This window comes from Macrobrachium rosenbergii, chromosome 4 (genome assembly GCF_040412425.1).
Source record: "Macrobrachium rosenbergii isolate ZJJX-2024 chromosome 4, ASM4041242v1, whole genome shotgun sequence".
NCBI lineage: Eukaryota > Metazoa > Arthropoda > Malacostraca > Decapoda > Palaemonidae > Macrobrachium > Macrobrachium rosenbergii.
The window spans coordinates 27,089,325-27,110,000 of record NC_089744.1 but is presented as its reverse complement, the minus strand read 5'-3'; the positions used below and the strand labels follow the sequence as shown (position 1 = coordinate 27,110,000).

The 20,676-nt window shown below is 36.5% G+C and overlaps 1 protein-coding gene across 1 annotated transcript in view; it reads left to right on the top strand.

Moving 5' to 3' along the window:
* LOC136831436 (uncharacterized) overlaps nt 1-20,676 on the top strand; it is a 45,252-nt gene that overhangs the window by 2,186 nt on the left and 22,390 nt on the right. Inside the window, exons 2-12 of the mRNA XM_067091898.1 lie at nt 3,883-3,994; nt 5,371-5,497; nt 6,517-6,652; nt 7,021-7,244; nt 7,627-7,669; nt 7,866-7,946; nt 8,216-8,305; nt 8,661-8,771; nt 10,220-10,309; nt 11,450-11,572; nt 14,691-14,801. Of these exons, the coding sequence (XP_066947999.1) occupies nt 3,888-3,994; nt 5,371-5,497; nt 6,517-6,652; nt 7,021-7,244; nt 7,627-7,669; nt 7,866-7,946; nt 8,216-8,305; nt 8,661-8,771; nt 10,220-10,309; nt 11,450-11,572; nt 14,691-14,801 (1,243 nt within the window). The 5' untranslated portion in view covers nt 3,883-3,887. The remainder of the gene's footprint in view (nt 1-3,882; nt 3,995-5,370; nt 5,498-6,516; nt 6,653-7,020; nt 7,245-7,626; nt 7,670-7,865; nt 7,947-8,215; nt 8,306-8,660; nt 8,772-10,219; nt 10,310-11,449; nt 11,573-14,690; nt 14,802-20,676) is intronic.

The window sequence follows — 20,676 nt, the reverse complement described above, 5'->3', positions numbered from 1 at the left end:
GAGTTGCCACTAATATGCCTCTCACAGCTGAATGTGTTGTTAGTACGCATCTTATATCACTTATTTCATCCTTTTTCTCTCTGGTTAAGTTGGGATTTACAGTTTGCAGTTTTTGCGCCAGTTAGACACAACAATGAAGTCGATGAGGTTGATGTAAAAAGTGTGTGCTTTTAAATAGATATTTGAAGAAAAAAATAAGGAAAGCAAAATGTAATACTATGAAGTGCTTCGGAAACAGTACGAATGTGATGGATTACCCAGAAAATAAAGAAATGAATGAGCGGTAACATCATTCGTGAGCTTCATCATAAAAATACAAAAAACTATAATATTCTGCTGCTGCAGGAGAATTCGTATATTCCATGTTGATTTCCCAAATTAGTTTGCATTGTTAAAAAGCAGCCTTTGACTGCACTTTGAGAGAATCACGCCTACTAACTGAGGCTAAACAGCTGCATTCCCCGTAACCAATTCTAATTGAATCTCAGATGATGTTGCGCCTGAAATCTTAAGCCATTCAAAATAACTGTAGGAAAGGTTACTGTTTATGTCTAGTTACTTAGCTTGTAACACAGCAAGCGCACAACTGAGGGAACCTAAAGTATATAAAATAGCAGGAAAACATGGCATTACACCGTCAATGATAAAGAAACAAACACAACGTAGTTAATAAAAAGGGAAAATGCCATGCCCGGGAATGAGTCATACCTGCGTGAGTGTCTGCGTTGTCAGGTGGTCCGATCATCTCGGTCTAAAGTAATTCCGGAATCCTAACAGGGGTTCATTTGCATATCAGTCTTTCTCGTTACTTACAGAAAAAAGGTGAGAATGAGAAAGAAATAAAACATTCATAATATCCCAATTCCCGGGTTTACATATATTAGTTTCATTATCTGTTTATTAAGTGTTTGCTATTGCTCTTTCATGCTTGTGAGTACTGCTGCTTTAGATTCTTTACTAATAACTTCATTGTTTGTGTTTATTCTCTTAACTGGTTCTCGTCTAGTTATTAAATAACTTTTCTGATACATCGGTGCAATAATAGTCTGCGTCATGGTTTAACCACCGTTGCAGCTTGCCAAATACATCAGTGATAAACAGTCTCTATCCTATTCATGTGTGTGTGTGTGCGTGCGTACGCGCACCTCCGAAGTGTTTCACACTCAATTAATCTCAGATGGAACACGTGGTGGCAATTGCAGGAGGGTGTGGCTTTTTTTTTTCTTTTTTGTCCCCGAGCAACTAAATGTCTAAATCGCACGGTCGGCCCTCTTCAGGAAATCACTTGAGTTTGTTCTCTTGATCAGTCGTTCAGCGGAAGATCTGAAGATCAATTTGATCTTTAATTGATTTACGACACAGTGTAGTAATCAATGCGTCTTACGTAATGTTTAGAGGGAGACGTGATCGATCCTTGTGACCATTATTACCTCCTCCAACGGAGAGCTGGTGTTTTTGTTCGGTTTGTTTATTCGTCTGTTCGTGAGCAGAATTACTGTAAAAGTTACGTCTGGATTTTCCGTGAGTTTCACCGAAAGGTGGCCCTCGTGAGTGGTAACAACGTATTAAAGGTTTATGTTGAGATCTGGATAAGGGAACATCTTAAGATTAATGATTATTATCGATTCTGGTTTGCTATTAGATTTGTTTTTTCCATTTCTTTGGCACTTTTAGGAAGATGTTTGACTTAAATTTTAGAAAAAAGAAATCTTTTAAAAATGATGTTCATCTTAGATGTACTGTATGCTCTCCAGATTTTATAGAGAGAATAAATAAGCTAAAATATAACAATTTCTAGAAGGTTCCACGAAAGAGTTAATTGTCTCAGCTAACCAGTCTGGATAAGCAGTTCAGATATACACAGTGTATATATGTATAAATATATATATATATATATATATATATATATATATATATATATATATATATATATATATACATACATACACACACACACACACACACATATATATATATATATATATATATATATATATATATATATATATATATATATATATATAAGCTAAGAGTCTGAGAAAACTATGTTCGATTGCGTGCAGGCCCGTCATTTCCCATCAATCAAGTCATCCATCAGCCAAAGGGAAAAAGAGCATTGACTTGTGCCGGCAAGAGACGATTATTTCCTTGTTGTCTTTAGTGACTGATAAATATTTCTGCTATAATAAATGCAACAGACAACGAAAAAGAAAGAAAATCGGTACCTAGAGGAAAATTATATCTTTTTTATAGTTCCGGAACAAATATGGCCTTAGAAAAAATCTTTTTTTAGGCTCATGAAGCTCGTGCCAGATTTAAAAAAAAAAAATAAAAAGCTGCGTTCAGTTATCTGAGCGTGTGCAGCTGCCACACCCTCTGGCTTGCAATACCCATTATCAAATCTCATATCTTAATGTATGGGGTTCGTAGCCTTGATTATGTAAGTCGAGTGGAGCTTACCAAGACTTAACAGACTCGTTCAGTTATTGAAGTAATTGGTTTTTACCGTTTTTCAAGTTACGTTTAGCCGGGATCCACTTCTTTAGAGGGTCCTGCGTTTGTCTTTGGTTTCAATTTACATATAGAATTATGTGTTTTCAACAATATAGCTAGCTTCTGATTGTTTGTCATTGATTATCTTAAGAAGTCCTGGAGTAAAATATTTTGACATTCTTAACTGTTAGTCTGTGCCTTTAACTAATCATATTGTTTCTTTGCTTTTCGAACAAGGAAAATCACTTTGTCGTTCTGCTCTTTTTTTATTTGCGGGGTGCAAAGATAAGCCAAAAGTGATGTCCTAAAGACTAAAAAAACAAGTCAAATAAGCTATATTTTACTGGCCCTACCCATCCTTGTGCAAACGATATCAGAAGCGATTGATAGAGACTTGAAGAAAAACTTAAACTTTTGAGAGATACTTGAATACGACCACAATGAAATATTTGAAGAGACACAACAAGAAACAAATGTCTAATTCCTATGTGTGAGTGTATCTTCAGTTAGTTTACCAATAGTATCACCGATGTTATTCTTAGAACACAAAACTTAAGCAACTTTGCATTGTCCAATACATTGAGTTTAATTAGCTTCCACTGACGAACATTGATATAATGAATATGTCCCATGTACCAGAGTTTGACTCCCTATGATTTTAGAATTATTGTGATTCACAAAATATTGCAGAATAGTAATTTACTTAGCACTCATTACCTAGAAATGGTCCAAGAAGAAGTGAGGGTGGAAATATTGTTATGGTTTGAACTGTGGAATGGAATGGAATATAGAGTTTAGGCCAAAGGCCAAGCACTGGGAACTATGAGGTTATTCAGCGCCAGAAAGGAAATTGAGAGTAGGTAGGTCTGAACGGTGTAACGGGAGGAAAACCTCGCAGTCACACTATGAAATAACTGTTAGGAGAGGATGGATAGCAAGCTGGAAGAAAGATAATATGAATGGAGTTACAGTAAAAGGAATGAAAGGGGTTGCAGCCAGGGGCCGAAGGAACGCTGCAAAGAACCTTTAGTAATGCCTACAGTATACCTTCTGGGAGTAATGAGCTGTGATAAGGAGACTCCCATTAAGGAAAATCGTCCAGGAATGAGTCAATGAAAATCATCCGTTATTTTGATTATTATTATTATTATTATTATTATTATTATTATTATTATTATTATTATTATTATTATTATTATTATTATAAGAACCTTTAGTAATGCCTACAGTATACCTTCTGGGAGTAATGAGCTGTGATAAGGAGACTCCCATTAAGGAAAATCGTCCAGGAATGAGTCAATGAAAATCATCTGTTATTTTGATTATTATTATTATTATTATTATTATTATTATTATTATTATTATTATTATTATTATTATTATTTGCAGAGTACATGGAGTTACACTTCGGGCCTGAAAATGAAGACCCAGCTACAGTCCACGATGTTGCCAACAATTTCTTCAGATCAACCACCATTCACGGTTACGGAAGGATTTATAGGTGGGATAAGTGAATTCTTTTTTATTCTTTATCAAAGAGCTGTGTTGAGAGGTTGGATGATAGTCTATTATAAAGACACATACACACACATATATATATATATATATATATATATATATATATATATATATATATATATATATATATATATGTAATTATATATATATATATATATATATATGTAATTATATATATATATATATATATATATAATATACATATATTATATATATATATATATATATATATATATATATATATATATATATATATATATATATATATATATATATATATATATATATACACACATATATCATCGCCCCCAACTTAGGGCCAGGCTAGGATCCTCTGTGATATTATGCCAGTATATATATACACAGTATATATATATATATATATATATATATATATATATATATATATATATATATATATATAGATGTATAACTGAATCACGAAAATATGGAATGTGATGAATATATAAATAAAGATAAAATCCACGAAGGAAACGGAAACACTAGTGTCGAAAGGCCTCGCAGCACTCCAGTGTTTCCGTTTCCTTCTGAATTTTATCTTTATTATACATATGTATATGTATATATATATATATATATATATATATATATATATATATATATGTATATGTATATATCTATATATATATGTATATATACATGTATAATGGTATATATATATATATATATATATATATATATATATATATATATATATATATATATATATATATATATATATATATATATCGAGGAATATTTACTCAGATTTTCTTGTTAGCATCTTCAAGTCTTTTACAGCCAAATTTTTGGATCAGCAGAGAAAAAGTGTGGATTTTCTGAAATTATTTCACTGGAGGAATTCAGAAAAATATCACTATTTGCTGGTTTTGCGGCGGTGGATTAAAATTTGTATTCCTTGTTATGTATATGTTTTCTAACCGCCTACTTTGTTCATAAACAAGGTCACAAGATACATCCAGTCACAGGTATCCTTTTCAGTGTTTACTGAAAGAGTGACCTTTCTCTCCTCCCCCCACCCCGCCTCATATACTTGCCAATCAATGACTTCATTTGCACAGATTGCAATAAAAAGTGTAGAAAGTGGCTGAGGAAAATGTCTTCGTCGGGTAATACTGGGGTTATATCACAGTCAGATAATTGTTCCGTGTTCGCTTGTGAACATAATTTTGACACTGGAGACTGACTTCAGCACAAGAAATACCAAGGCATCCTTGAACAGTAAGCAAGCATCAGTCCATTACATGGCCCAAACCCTAACACACTTTCTAGTTCCATAAATAACTCCAATACTTATATCTTATGTCATAAAAGGTCAACTTTCTCTTTCCCCTACAGGCAGCGGAGTTGGCACCGCCGTCTACTTTGGTCATGTTTGTGCATCGGGCTAACTATTTGGGCCTTGTATCACATCTTGATTATTATAGCCGATTACTATCATTATCCCACGAAAATTAATCGGGAGGTAAGGGGACTTCGCCATTACTTGAATATTCTAATTTTTTGTTTTGTTTTGTTTGCACGACCTGTTCTTCATGAGTTAACTACTTCACTGCATCTTAGCACGAAATCAGCGGAATTATCTTTGACTTAGAAAGAGAGCACACAGTTGTTGGGACTTAGGAACCTTTCATTACAAATTAGTAGTTTTAATTAATTTCGTAATTGTCTGCATATTTCTGAAACATATGAAAGAGAAATTACGCCAAGATTTCACCTTTTCCTTTTCTAAAAAAATAAAAAAAAGGCGTTGATAAAGGAAATGTTTCAGCATTGGGAAAAATTTCTTAAGTTGGACGAGTTGATAGTTGTATCTGTCCGGTTTCCTAAAAGTGTCTAAGAGAAACACAAAAACAACGACCTGCTAAGGCGCCTATATTTCAGGACGTAAAATAGGGTCAAAATATAAGTTAACACTCGGGTAACCGGCTGCAACTTTGACTCAAAAAAGTAACATGATGAGTTAAAGTAATTAAGTGACTATATATAGACTGACTACTCAGCTACGATCCTGTAGAATTCTTATGTTAGAAAATGAAAATTGGACTCGCACCAATGATTCTATAAAATAAGCACAAAACAGTGACTCCAAGAGACATTTAGGTGACAGGATTTACAGATGACTTGATAGAATGACTCGATGATAAGTTTAGGAACAACGCTAAGGAACAGCAGCAATTGTGTAGGCAACTTGTTACAAGCTGGCAAAAACAATGTCTCGAAGTTATTCAGATGACAGAAAGGAAACTGAAGCAAAAAAGAATGACTTGGTATGGTGGAGTAAAAGATCAATAAAATAAGATAAAATACAAAGGACAAGACTATAGTAATTAGCAATAACGGGAGCACCTGAAAACAGGTGAGAGGCTTGATCGAAAGATTACCAGTACCGGTATCTCATGCATTTAGTGAACAAGAAGACCAAAGATTTAGAGCCATAGTGACACGTTGATCCTTGAGTTATACTGTCGTTCTCACCCTCAGGAAAAGGAGAAGAAAGTAGAAGAGTTCCCTGCTATAACTGTGTGCAATTTAAATCCTTTGGGAAGTCCTTCAAGCCTTGTGAATCATCCTATATGGGGATCTTTCAAGGATATGGATGACAGGGCTTCAGTGCCAGGTGAGTAAACAGGTCATAGCTACAAATGGAGTTCTTACTGGTCCTAGAAGTTAATACTTTACAAAAGGACCAACTTATTTCTAAAATATGTCATTTCTATTTCAGAGAGTCACAACTTATCTTAATTTATAAAGAAAGTTATGTAAAAGTTGTGTCCTCAAAGTTTCAATACAGTACCTGTTATCCATCAGGGGTTGTAACATTTCACAGAAAAGTAAAAAACTGATATTACAGAGCACATGCTATTCTTTCGCAAATGTAATTTGTGAACGTATAAAATGTAGAACATTTCTGTTACAATACGTAGATGAAGTCAGACGTATTTTACGTGCATTCAGACCTCATTCTCAGTTTTTGTTTCCCCTTAGTCTGTGATGAATTGAAAGAAACCAAACCGAGTTCCCAAGCTGGAACAGCAGCCGTGCTATCCACGAAGCCAAGAGACTCAAAAAAGCCTCATGCCCTCGAGATGAGGAAAAACTGGCTAGCCTCTTTAGACGAGAACAAAGACACCGCCATAGAGAAGGGATCCAGACCCTTGATACCGACGTTGTTCTTGACTGGCAGCCTTCCAGTAAGAAGCCATTATGAGGTATTTTGGTCATTCACGTTTCAAAATATCTTAATATTTGTTTTGCAAAAGGATGCTCACTTGATGCAAAGTTAGGGACATTCCGTAAAACAACGTCAGTGACATTTGCAGTTCAGACTGGTATACATTGTTGAAAACAAAATATTAATCACGCTTATACCATTAATAAATGTTGATCAAATGAAACTCTCTTACTTGGTTTGTGTATTGCTTCACTTATTACCAATATTTAACGATAAAAGTAAAATATAATGAGAACTTTACAAAGGAGTTTTTCAGATAATCACTTAATGAGTTAATGAGATTCCATATGGTGGTTATAAGTTCTGGATGCTTTTTACAAAATCTTGCAGTTTCACATCATTCTTTATTCTTTTAACAGATAAATGGACCCACATCAAGGAAGAAGAGAAATAATGGCACAGGTAGGGACGACCCTATAACTTACTCTAATTTTACTTTGTCATCTTTCAATTTCACATCCCTAAATTTCATCTCGTTTTGTTAAACGACAAACATATTTGGATAAGAAATTCTGCTGAAATGAGTGGTACGTGAAGATAATGCCTCCGCAACTGACTTTTATGAGAGTAATGTCTATTTAGATTTTGTTCTTTGCAGAGCCTACTAATCCCGACACAAAGGCAAAGATGGTCGAGAATCCTTCCTGCTTTGACATAGTTACCGGCACTTGGACGTGTTGTGAGTGTTTGCCTCTTTCCTTTTTAGGGAGGGCCACATTCGTTTGAGTATGTGATAAGTATTACCCATTATTGAATCTAAGGATTGTTATTTATCACGACCGATTTCTATAGTTATCAATAACTTTTTCTTCGTGAAATGAAGAATCTCCTCAGTCAGAACACATAGCTTAAGGCTTTCTCCAAGAAACGTCTAATACACATCTCGTTTCATTAACGTTTAATCATTAACTAATTATTTGTTTGTGTTGAATGCCCCTTTTTTTTCAGTTAAATGCAAGGACGGAACAAATATCTCTATAGAGCTGAGATGTGATGGCCGAGAGCATTGCCCTTCAGGGGAAGATGAGAGAAACTGCAGTAAGTAATGTAACGATCATTTTTCCAAAAGTTAGAATATTTTACGTTGTGTTGAATGCTTTATATTTCACAAATAACCAGATGGGAGACTAGTTACAATGCTAGTTAAATCAAGAAAACGTCAACTATTGTATTTTGATAAGAGAAACACTCCTCCCAGTAAGAAAGGTCTAGTAGAGCACATGAATAACTTAGAAGTGACCTCACATATATTAGTTATGTGCACTGTTCTTAAAAGGTTACAAATGAGGATATGAAATGCAATACTATAAGTCACAATAAAGCATGGTGTGTTGTATACATCAATGCAACCGAGTGTAGGTAACACGCTTACTTGTTTTCACACTTTCCGTAGCCAAATGTGCCGAATGGGCCTTTCTCTGCGATTCTGGGGAATGTATCCACAGCGATAATGAATGTGACTCCAATGCTGATTGTCCAGGAGCCGAAGATGAAACTACATGCTGTGAGTTATTTGGAATATAACTTTAACTTTGATGGAACGAGTTTACTGAATTGTGGGTTTTGGTTTAATTATGAATAAGCACGACGTTAACTATAGCACAGATTGGAAGAATAGTCAGCCATCTTCCTTGAGGCAGGGTAATGTAATGCATGTCTCACCTTAAAGATATGAAATGCGTGTGCACTCATTTTTTTCAGTCGAAAGTGCGCAAAAGAGTCACCTATATTTCAGTGTACTGAATGTAATCTCAGCAAGAGACTTGTAGAATTTGAAAGCAAAATGGTTCAGTTAAGAGAGTTATAAGAAAGGGAAAACTTTAAAAACAGTAAAATTTGTCTCTTATATGACAACCAAAACTGTTTACTATTTCTGTATTGTGGCAATGTTATTGTGCAATGCTGTCAAATTTTGCATCTTCCTCTTGCAGATTATTGAAGAATTCGCAGTTCCTAATACATTTTCAACCTTGAGAGAAATCTGAAATTGATTCTCTTAAACTATTTACTCCTCCTCTCAAAGATATTAGCCATTGCAAGTACTGAGACAAGGAGTAGTATAATTAATGATGATACATTTAAGGGAAGACATGGGAGCAATAATCACATTGAGATCTTGATCCTGTATCAGAAACAATGGAATTTCTTCGTTTTCAAATAAATTACGACATTTGAATATGATAACGAATACATTATCTGTTTTCCATAACCAGAAGAATGCTTATTTTGCGAAAAAAGCAGTGTGTTCATGGTACTTTAATGATAACTGGATCATATCTATCAATTTAGAACTGATTACGGTAGTTAACTCTTACGTAAACAGGACAGCGGATAATGGAATACATTGTGCAGGAAACGCCGAGCAAAAACAAATAAATCTATATTATTTAATTCGTCTTGTCATTATAGTCGTTTTATTTTTTATTCTGGTGAGTTATAAGAATTTCTATCTCGTTATACTGTGCTAATTAACAGCAGTATTGTTTTTAGCTGTATGTAATGATATCCCTTCACTAAACGTAATGGTGGGTAATTCTGGGACACAGAATGATACGCGGGGGGATAAAGTTTATCAGAGGCGGTTCAGAAGCTTCATTATGTAAGGAAACGTAACTTTATGACAGTGAATTTCAATATCACATTTATCTTTTGCAGACCTTATCACATGTTCACTATGTTTACCAAAAAATCGTTTCTGAATTAATATATCATTTGCTGATTTCAAATGTATAAACATGCTTTTATGATTCCATATCTATATTATACATCATATTTTTATTTCATAAAATCTTAGTGGCATAAAGCCTTTACCTTAGAAATCGCTGTCAATAGTCTAACCATGATCTGTATATCACGCCTTGCACTCGACGCATTAAGTGTCGATTTTTATGCCTTACTTTCCACTTCGTCTTCGCATTTTCTCCTACATTCACCCCTCATATTTTTCAACAGTTGTATGCAATGACGGTTCTCTGATTCGTCCCTACTGGACGTGCAACGGAGTGGCTGACTGCCCGGATGGAGAAGATGAAATCATTTGCTGTGAGTAATGGATAATAGTTCTTACGTTGTACGTTGACAGGTATTGCAAAGCATATTAGGTTGGGCACGTCTGAGCAGCATTGATAAGAAAAATAATTGATGGCTCGCTGCCAACCTGTTCTTTATTAGGAGCCAATCAGGAAGACTGATTACCTTAGTATGTTACTGACGTTGCAAAGAGTACTTCTGATGATCAGTTGGTAATTAGTCTCTTTGGTTCTGCATACTTCTCTGTAATTATGTATGTCAAAGTCATTATTAGAGATGAGTAAATGTTCGTCGAATTCTCTGTCACCAAAAGATGAAAAAAATGAACATTGCACTTTCGATCTAATAATTTCTAACTGATGAAAAAGGCCACTTAAATAATTTCTGATTAAACATCCAACGGTCAAATTGTAAGCAAAAAACTGATAGCACATCAACCGATACCGAGATCACTACAATCCTGAAGAGCAGAAGATTATTATTATTATTATTATTATTATTATTATTATTATTATTATTATTATTATTATTATTATTATTATTATTTATTTATTTATTTTGTTGAAAATAACGGCAGTTTTCAACGAATTAATCTTATACAGGACTGTTTCAGTTCCCCTGACAATTCGTTTTTCTAGCTTGGCTAGGTTGTTGATTAGAATTCCAATATTCATATTTGTCTAAATTGGGATATTTGCCAAAGATTGTTTTATGAAAATATTATATTTTGCTTATATCTTGTACATTGTGTAGTCTGCATGTTTCAACCACCTCCGCGATCGTCGTCGGGACGTTGGTGAAGACGAACTAAATGAATAACGGGTTAGATCGGCTTTTACAGTATATGAGTGGTGGGCGGGGTCAAATTCGGTGCTGAATTACCGCCGAATTTGACCCCGCCCACCACTCATATAAAAGCCGATCTAACCCGTAGTAAAGGAGAAGACTTCAATATTTTCAAAATTAACATAAACTAAAATCCACCTTTTGGCCCTCATTAGGTTCATCAAGCTAAAGATTTAGAATAAGTGTCTTGGTAGCACATCAGGAAAAATTAGTTGCTATAAATAAGGTAATCTATAAACACGTTTTAATCTATCTGCTTAACTAATAATATGGTAAATTAACTTGATTCTCTCTTTTTTTTCACAGCTGAGGAAAGTGAAGACTGCCCGTTTGGCTACTACCGTTGTAGTGATGACTCTTGTATTAAAGAACAGCTCCTTTGTGACGGGGAATACGACTGTCCAAGGCACCTAGATGAATTCAATTGTGGTAAGAGAGAGAGAGAGAGAGAGAGAGAGAGAGAGAGAGAGAGAGAGAGAGAGCCCTTCAAGTACTACAGTGACTAGTTTTATCATGTTAAATGAAAACGGTTGTCTCAGAGCCGAGGATATTTCGTTCACTTGTATGTCATGCTCTGGCATTCTATTTCTCAGGCTTTTCTGCTCGTCTTCTACTCTTGCAAACTTTGTCTCGGCTCCCCACACCCATGCATCATCATTACCTGTCTCTAGTAGCTTAGGCGCAGGGGCGTCATTTTAGATTTTTGATGGGGCGGGGGGATAAAGTAATAATAAGTATATCTTAGTATAACCAGACCACTGAGCTGATTAACAGCTCTCCTAGGGCTGGCCCGAAGGATTAGATTTATTTTACGTGGCTAAGAACCAATTGGTTACCTAGCAACGGGACCTACAGCTTATTGTGGAATCCGAACCACATTATAGCGAGAAATGAATTTCTATCACCAGAAATAAATTCCTCTTATTCTTCACTGGCCGGCCGGAGATTCGAACTCGCGGCCAACGGAGTGGTAGCTGAGAACGGAACCCGCTCGCCCAACGAAGAACGGGGGGGGGGGGGTTAAACGCGGTTTGGCGAGCGAAGCGAGCCAAATCACCTGGGGGTTTTTTGATTTTGAGCTATTTTATGTGCTTTTTGAAGCACATAAAATAGATAGATAGATAGATTATAACTTAATGTGATGACATTTGAATTTCGGTAGGAATAATGGAAAACCAGCTGCTGTTACTTCTTGGGGCTTTGTGGGGTGAGGGGGCAAGTTGAGGCTGGGGGGGGATCTTGAGTCTTGGGGGGGCAAAGCCCCCCTAAATGACGCCCCTGCTTAGGCGTCAGTCTAACACCTGGATGGTACAGTATGAGAAAGCCAAAAAATTTTATTGAGTATCTGTCAAATTCAAGACATTTCTTGTCAACAACAAAGCTGCTGCAAATGATTAATAAGCGAAATACCTGGAGTGGTTCCCTTTTGAAATATCCTTACTTCATTTTTAATTTTGTTGCCATTTTTAATAATGGCACTCCACTTGTGTACATCATCCTGTTTTAGTCTTGACAGCTGAGACAAATAAGCGAATTCTGTTTGTTCGTTCGCTTGTTACACCACAAATGCGTCATAATGCTTCTAGAAATTTTATTCAGACTTACGTATCATCATATCACTGTTTTCTCATGTCTGTGAAATGAATAAGTTTACGAAGGGTTTAAACAAAGTTTTGTATATGAGTTTTTTACCCGGTACCCCAAAACCTACCTAGATTTGGTTAACCTATATTATGCACATGTCTCAGCCTAACAGCAATTGAGAACACAGTAGAAAATCAATGTTTTTGGGTGAAAAAGGAAAAAAGCTAATAATGTAAAAGGATGTATCCTACCCTAAGTTCCTTAACCTAACCGTTGCGTCGGGTCATTTCTGACGAGTAGGTACCCCAAACCTAACCTGACGGAGGCACTGTCAATCATACTGTGAAATACAGGGACGGGTGCTAACCTACTCTAACCGAGCTTGACCTAGGGCGCCAGAAATTATGAACGATATGAGGCTGCTGATATATTTTGGCTAGCTGTTGTTCTCTTTATGCCTCACCTTAACCTTGATATTAGCCTATATCCTTTTCCCTTGTATTTCCCAATTATTTCTAACCTAAGGGCTTGCAATCACTACCTATAAGGATGAATGTCAAATCTGTTCAAATCACATTGAAAACTATCAGAAGAAACCAATTTACACCTTTAAAACCTAGGACGTCTCAAGTAGTCGTCGTAATCCGATTCTAAACAAAATCATACGAAAAACTACCTGGAAACAATAGCTTACGTGTTATTTAAAATCATTCCACATTTAAAATCACTTACCTCCTTAGTAGGCTGATCGTTTAACATCCTACACACTTCCAAGCTAATTAGACGTGGGCACTTTTGAACAAATAAGACAAGGGTCTAATTTTTCATTAAACAAAACGCCATAGCATACGAAACAGTCTTCACAAACACGCGAAGTCGGAACAGGGTTGTGCAAGTTATCAAAAGCTGGCCAAGTTCCAGCACTAGCCTTAACTAACATAATAATGAACGGGCCAAGAAATACCAGTCTCCTTTCGAGCCAAATATTAATATTCCTCCGTTTTTCGCCCATGGGGACTATATCTGGCGAGACGTGATAGCCACCTGACGAAAAGCGGACAAAAACGAAGCTAGGCCATGTAACAAAGTGGTAACATGTCATAACTAAGCGGACAACCAAGACTCTACTTGTTAACTGATTTAGAGGTATAAGGATTGCTGTGATTGACTAACTAATCATTTGCGACTGATATGAATATCAGAATTGTTAAAATCACTAAAAAAGTTGTCAGAAGTTATTAGTCAACCCCTTTGTTATCCTATAAATTTACCAAAGCTGCAACTACACTCTGTTATTGATAATTACCTCTTATTTTACCTGTAGAATATAACATCCCTGACAATATTCACATAAAAAACCTCTTTTCGGCCCTCCCCCACCCCGCCCCCCCAGCTCTCTGTGGTCACCTGTCATTCAAACAACCTATCATTGTTTCGGCAGTTTCCTTCCGGTATCTTCTTGCAATGTTTGTTTTATTAATCTTTATTTCTTTTTCACTTACAGTGTCTGTTATTCTTCTGCTACATAAATTACACTAACTTTGTTTCAACCGTTCTCAGTCTATTAAAATTTGGAGTTAACCTTTGGAATCCCTAGTTTTGTTATCAAATAATATTTTCCAAGTTACGTTAGACACTTGGCAGAGATTTTTCGATCGATCGAGAGAATTTTCATTTTAATTTTATTCTCAGTAAATATGCAAGTACAGAAAGTGAGCACTTCATTGATTTTTTTAATTGTATAAACGTATTTTCAGTTTTGTTAGTAGTACATCAATTCATCGAAGATTTAGCGTCAAGATATAACATCACTTTAAGGGCAGCAAATCGATTCAGTCCAGGAAAACAGACTTTTCAGGAGCATAGTGAGATATCAATAGTAGTAGTAGTAGTAGATGTAGTAGGATTATACCTTTGAAACGGCTACAAGGACGGCTTATGTTGCGGCTTTTCTTCTGTACAGATACCTGTCAAGAGGGCGCTTTCCGTTGCAGCAGTGGCGAATGCATTGCTAAACACTTCGTCTGTGATGGACAGACTCACTGCTACGGAGGAGACGACGAGGAAAATTGCAGTAAGCTTTTTTATCCTTCAAGTTTGTGGTATTAGCGCGGACCCCAGCCTTCTAACTGATGTGGGCTCGAATCCATCCTTCTGAGGAGAATTTCTTTATTCCTTTCTTTTGGATTTCAAGGCTTCTAGTACGAAGCTTACAAAAATATTAGCTGATCGAAAAGTTGATAGGTCTTGGTGGGTATTGTAATACACTGATATAATTATTGTGACCAGTCGACTACATATATTTCAGAAAATATGGCTGCTACAAGTTTTAAAGGACACATATATGCATTTCATAGCTTCAATGCTTTAAGATGTGATGAAAGAATTTATGGAGTCAGATGGAACTAGGTCGAGAGACTCGAGGTAAAATCTTTGTGTTCAACAAATAGTTTGATTCCTCAGCAATATTGCCAGTCAGGTGATCTTCCGAAGGGTTATGTATATTCGTGAGTACGTGCGTTAATTTGATCTAGATTACGCCAAAATCTGCCCTAAAAGTGAGTTTGATCGTTCATTAACGTGATAGAACTGCAGTTGTCTAGACGTAGCTTTGGAGAGGATCCAGGCTTAAATCGGCAGATAAGGTAGAGTTTGAAATCTCTGTTTTTATGGGAGAAAATTGAACTTGTGATTTTTACTATGATTTTCTAATCATTATGAACTTTTGAACTGGTGTGGGAGATTTAATATGAATATTCATACCTCTTTTATATTATTATTTTGTCATGTTACGTTTGCCATATCTTGGCTATGCATTTTACACTTTCCATTATTGTGTTTTGCATTTCATATATTTTTGGGAGTTTTCTATCATGTTTAATTCTTCCGACAGATGTCTGTGGACAGATGTCGGTGGACAGTGTGGACTGTTTCGAATAACATGTGGTAGACTGGTTTTGACATGACTAATTATTGATTTGGGGAGTATGTGTGAGTTTGGATATTTTCAGGCTATTAGCCATAGTGAGACTTCTTTAATCAGAAGTGTTTTGCAGTTCAGAGTTTAGTTATCTAACTCGATATTTCATTTATTATGCATTTTAATCTTTGCTTTGTTTTATTCATTTCTTGTTGGGTTATTTGAATAATAAACCTATTTTGTAGAAACTATTGCGTTTCTTTAAATGGTCCATTTAGTTGATTTGGTGAGAATGAGTGCGATTCGGGTGGGTGAACTTGGAAAACGATGAGAGAGAGAGAGAGAGCGATACACAGAGAGAGAGAGAGAGAGTGATACACGGTGAGAGAGAGAGAGAGAGAGAGAGAGAGAGAGAGAGAGAGAGAGAGAAAGAGGAGAAAAATAGATGTAAGTGTCGCCGTGAGCGAACGTTCATACGCTGTTTCCTGAATAATGGTGGCAGCCGTGTCTGAATGAAATGGCGGCAGCGGGTGTCTTTTGATTTTAAATGGTGGCAGCATGATTTTAATGTCTTTAATGATGGCGAAAGAGGGAGATTACTAATAGACTAATTGGTAACGTTGATGCCCAAGGCATAGGCGACTTCACCTAAGAGCTAAGGCGACGGGTCAGTGTTGAATGACTGAGTAGGTCGTGATTACGTGTGTAATACGGGGAACCTTTCTTCTTTTTTCCGTTTCTATTCGAGTACTGGGAGTGGGGAGTTGTGAAATAGATCTGGATGATCTCTAGAACAATTTTGGGGTTAACAAAATACCCAAATAAGTGTGAATAGGGGCGATTGTGAGTTAATTACGCAAAGTGATTATTCAACAATAATCGCGCGCTGGGTGTCTTTTTTTCGCTTAGTCGTCGAGTAGGTGACGTCACAGGTTAGCAAGTTGAGAGATAGGTACTTCGTTTTCTGTTTCAAAATTGGTAAGTACCCCATTCTCGTAAGTTCGCAGAAACGCCGTTTTCTGTTCTTCTTTAGAGGGGGTAACTTGTGCCTTTCTCTAGTGTTCTTTTTGGTTTCTCTTTTTATGTTGTTACGCTCAGGGCGTGTGATTACTCACAAAATGCCGGACGATGCAGCAAGCACATCCCAATCAATTGTGGTGCATAAAGTGACGAACATTTGTGTGGGAATTACAAATTTTAAAGGGTTAGTTGATGGAAAGCCAACCCAAAACATAGAAACTTTCATTGAGTCAGTGAACAATTATCTGAATTCCAAGAAAATTACGAATGGCGCTGAAGCTTTAACAGAGGCTAAATCATTTCTGGATTTAGATAAAGGAGATATTGGGAAACGAGCACGCAGTTTCGGGTTCAGAAGGTGTAAAACTTGGAATGAACTGCAGAAATTTCTACGAGCTACTTATGGCGGAGTTCAACGTGAATGCGCAGTTCGAATTTGCGAGAGTTTCTCAAAATAAAGAAGGGCAATGATTCACTAGTCACATACAGTGCGAATTTATTTGATGCAGTAGTTGAGTTAAAGAAATCTATAACAGGTTCTCCATGGGTAACTGGAAATAATATCTCCTTAGATAATTTTGAAAGATTGTTACACTTTGCTTGCCTTTTAACGTCGGTCCCAGATTTAATTGTAGATAGTTTTGATAAGAGAATTGATCAGGATACAGACGAATCCTTTTGTTTGCACAGATTAACAAAAATCTAGCAAAATGCCCGACACTGGACAGTAGTTTTGTACAGGGAGGTGCAAAATATCAGCTGCGGTTTCCAAACCACAGAATAATGATAGTCGCTGCATTCGGGAAATGATGCAACAGCGAAGACATGTGCACGAGTAGAATCGAAGAAAATTCCAGAGAGATCAGTCACAACGATACGTTGTTTTAATTGTGATAAAATAGGCCATAGTAAGTCAAATTGCAGAGTGAGATATTGTTCAGTTTGCAAATCTTCAGATCATGGATGGAGATTTTGCCCAGCCACGAAGAGTAGAGATTATTCAGGGAAGTCACGGGGAGTTTTTTCTAGATATGACAGGAGAATTCCACATGATGCAAGTTCTAGATACACAAAGGAACAGCAGAATTTTCACAAGATAAGTTCGAAAACAGACACAGGATAATGACTAATCAGGTCGTAGAGTCACTAGAACCTAGGCCGATTGTACGTGGATTCTCTAATGGCAATGAAATTCATATTTTCATTGATTCTGGTAGCTCAGTTAACTTAGTAAATGCTGACCTTTTCACTCGAGGTTTCCAGAGTGCAAATTAGTCCCTTCTAGTGAGACAGTGTGTGATGTACAAGCGAGGAAACTGAATATTTTAGGTTCGTCATTTCTTACGCTTTGTATCGGTGGAAAGACAATAGTAGAATCATTTTTGGTCATAGAAGGATTAGCCTTAGGTGAAATGGTTTTGCTAGGACACCCTTCTTGTATGCGACATAACATCAACATTCTTACGGGAGTTCAGGGGATTACAATAGGTGAGTCGGGTTGTTTTGTTCCATATATACACAGGAAAGAAACTTGTGAGAAACCTAAGACACAGTCGGAGACATGTGTAACACATTCATTAGAGAGTGAAGATATTCCGCAGAGATCTTTCAAAGGATTTTTGTTGGAAGATATTGAATTGCAACCATGAGTTCCTACATTGGTTAAAGTGTCGCTGAAAGAGAAAAAGTTTCCTTCTCAAGTGTGCGTTGTTGAGGGAACCGAGAAATTCAAAGACGTTGTGAGTACGGTGTCAGTGAATGAAATTTCAGTCGCAGGCGTGACTTCAGTAGAATTAGTTAGCTATCAAGACTCAGTGAAAAAATATCATAAGGGTACTTATGTAATTGATTTTGAAGAGTTTAAGGAAGAGCATAAATTAGTGAGTTTTTGTGGAGACGGGAATATGTTTCCTAACGAGGAGCAACAGTTCCGAAGTCAGGTTCTACATGAACACTTGGCTAAAGTTGATTATCCTGAGTATTCAGATAAAGTAGAGAAAGTGTTGAAAGAATATCTAGATATTATTGCTTTGAAGGGAGATAAATTAGGAGTTACAGATGTTTTAGAACATTCAATCCGCCTAGAAAAGGGTACAAATCCCATATATATTCCAGCATATCGAATTCCTTTTAAGATCAGAGAAGAAGTAGAAAAAGAAGTTCAGAAGTGGGAGTCGGAAGGCATTATCAGACCGTCCAATTCTCCGTTTAATTTTCCTTTTGCTTGCAGTTCCTAAGAAAGACGGTAGTATCAGAGTTTGTGTAGATTTTCGTAAATTGAATGAAAAACATGCCCAGATAGATATCCTGTAGCTTGTTTGCCTGATTTGTTTGTTGAGATCGGTGGCAAGAATATATATTCATCTATAGATCTGATGCAAGGGTTTTTACAAGTTCCCTTTGTGAGAGTAGCCGTAAATATACAGCATTTTCGGTACCAAAGGGACATTACGAGTTTAATAGGATGCCTTTTGGATTACAAGGGTCCCCAATAACATTTACTAGACTGGTTAACACAGTGCTTCATGGCTTGTTAGGAAAGTCGGTGTTTGTGTACATGGATGATATTCTCATATGCACAGATACAATTGAAGAACATCTAAAGGTGTTAAAAGAAGTCCTTAAGCGATTACGGTTCGCTGGGTTAAAGGTCAAATTGGCCAAATGTGAGTTTCTGAAGAGAAAAATTGTCTATTTAGGACATGTTATCTCTAAAGAGGGAGTTAGAGTGAATGATGAGAAAGTTAAAGCCATTGTGAATTTTCCAGTTCCCAAAACCAGGAAACAGATTCGTTCGTTCCTAGGTATGTCGGGTTTCTTTCGCGTTTTGTGGAATTTTTCTACAATAGCGTCTCCATTGACAGATTTATTACGAGAAGACGTTAAGTTTGTTTGGGGTGATAGTCAACAATTAGCTTTTGAGAAGCTTAAGAACGCTTTGGTGAACCCACCAGTTTTGAAGTTTCCAGATTTTAGTCAACCGTTCACCTTAGTGACTGACGCGAGTCAGGAAGGTATAGGTGCGTGTTTGATGCAGAAATTTGAGGGGAAATTACACCCAATTGCTTTTTATAGCAGAAAGTTCAAAACACGTGGTAGTAACGAAAGGCTGATGTCAGTTGTGGACAAGGAGGCTTTCGCAGTCGTCTCTAGCCTTGTTCATTTTAAGATGTTGTTGTTGGGAAATAAAGTTGAGATTTTTACAGATCATCAACCGTTGTTAGAGCTTTTAATAAGCCAAATTTGTCGCCCAAGAGAGCACGTTGGTTCCTAACATTGAGAGATTTTGATGCAAACCTCAAATACATTGAAGGTAAGCATAATGTAGTTGCAGATGCATTGAGCAGATATTTTCCGGTCGAGGATGAGGAAATACACACCGAATCCTGTGTGGGAGAAGAGAGTAAATATTTGGTGTCTAATGTCTCTGATATTAGTAGTTCTGAGAGATCGCATATAGAGGACATACACGTTCCTACAGTGCATACTTCGGGGAGAAATAGTGAGTCGGCAGTCTCGGGAGAGATTGTTATTCGTGATAGTGAGAGTAACGCAGTGTGTTATATTACGGGTGAAAATGTCACTTGGGACATAGGCTTGCTGGAACAAAAGCAAGATGAAGATAAATTGTTGTCAGATGCTAAGGCATTTCTTAAGGGAGTTTCACCGAAGAAAGGGTATAAGTTGCCTTTTTCTGGTCTAGAGTTGGAGAATAATTTATTGGTGAGAAAAGTTAAGTATAACTTGCGAAGTACTCGAAGCATGGGTGAGATTACACAAATCATCGTGCCAGAGAGTCTAGTACCACAAGTTCTAGACATTGTACATTGTAAATTTGGTTCTCCTCATTTGGGTGTAGACAAGACGTATGAAAACGTCAGGTCAAAGTTCTTTTGGAAAAATATGTTTTCCGCAGTAGAAGCCTTTGTGAAGAAGTGCGCTATTTGCAATGCGAATAAGCCAGCGACGACAGTGTCGTGTCGTTTGGGTTCATATCCCATACCACATA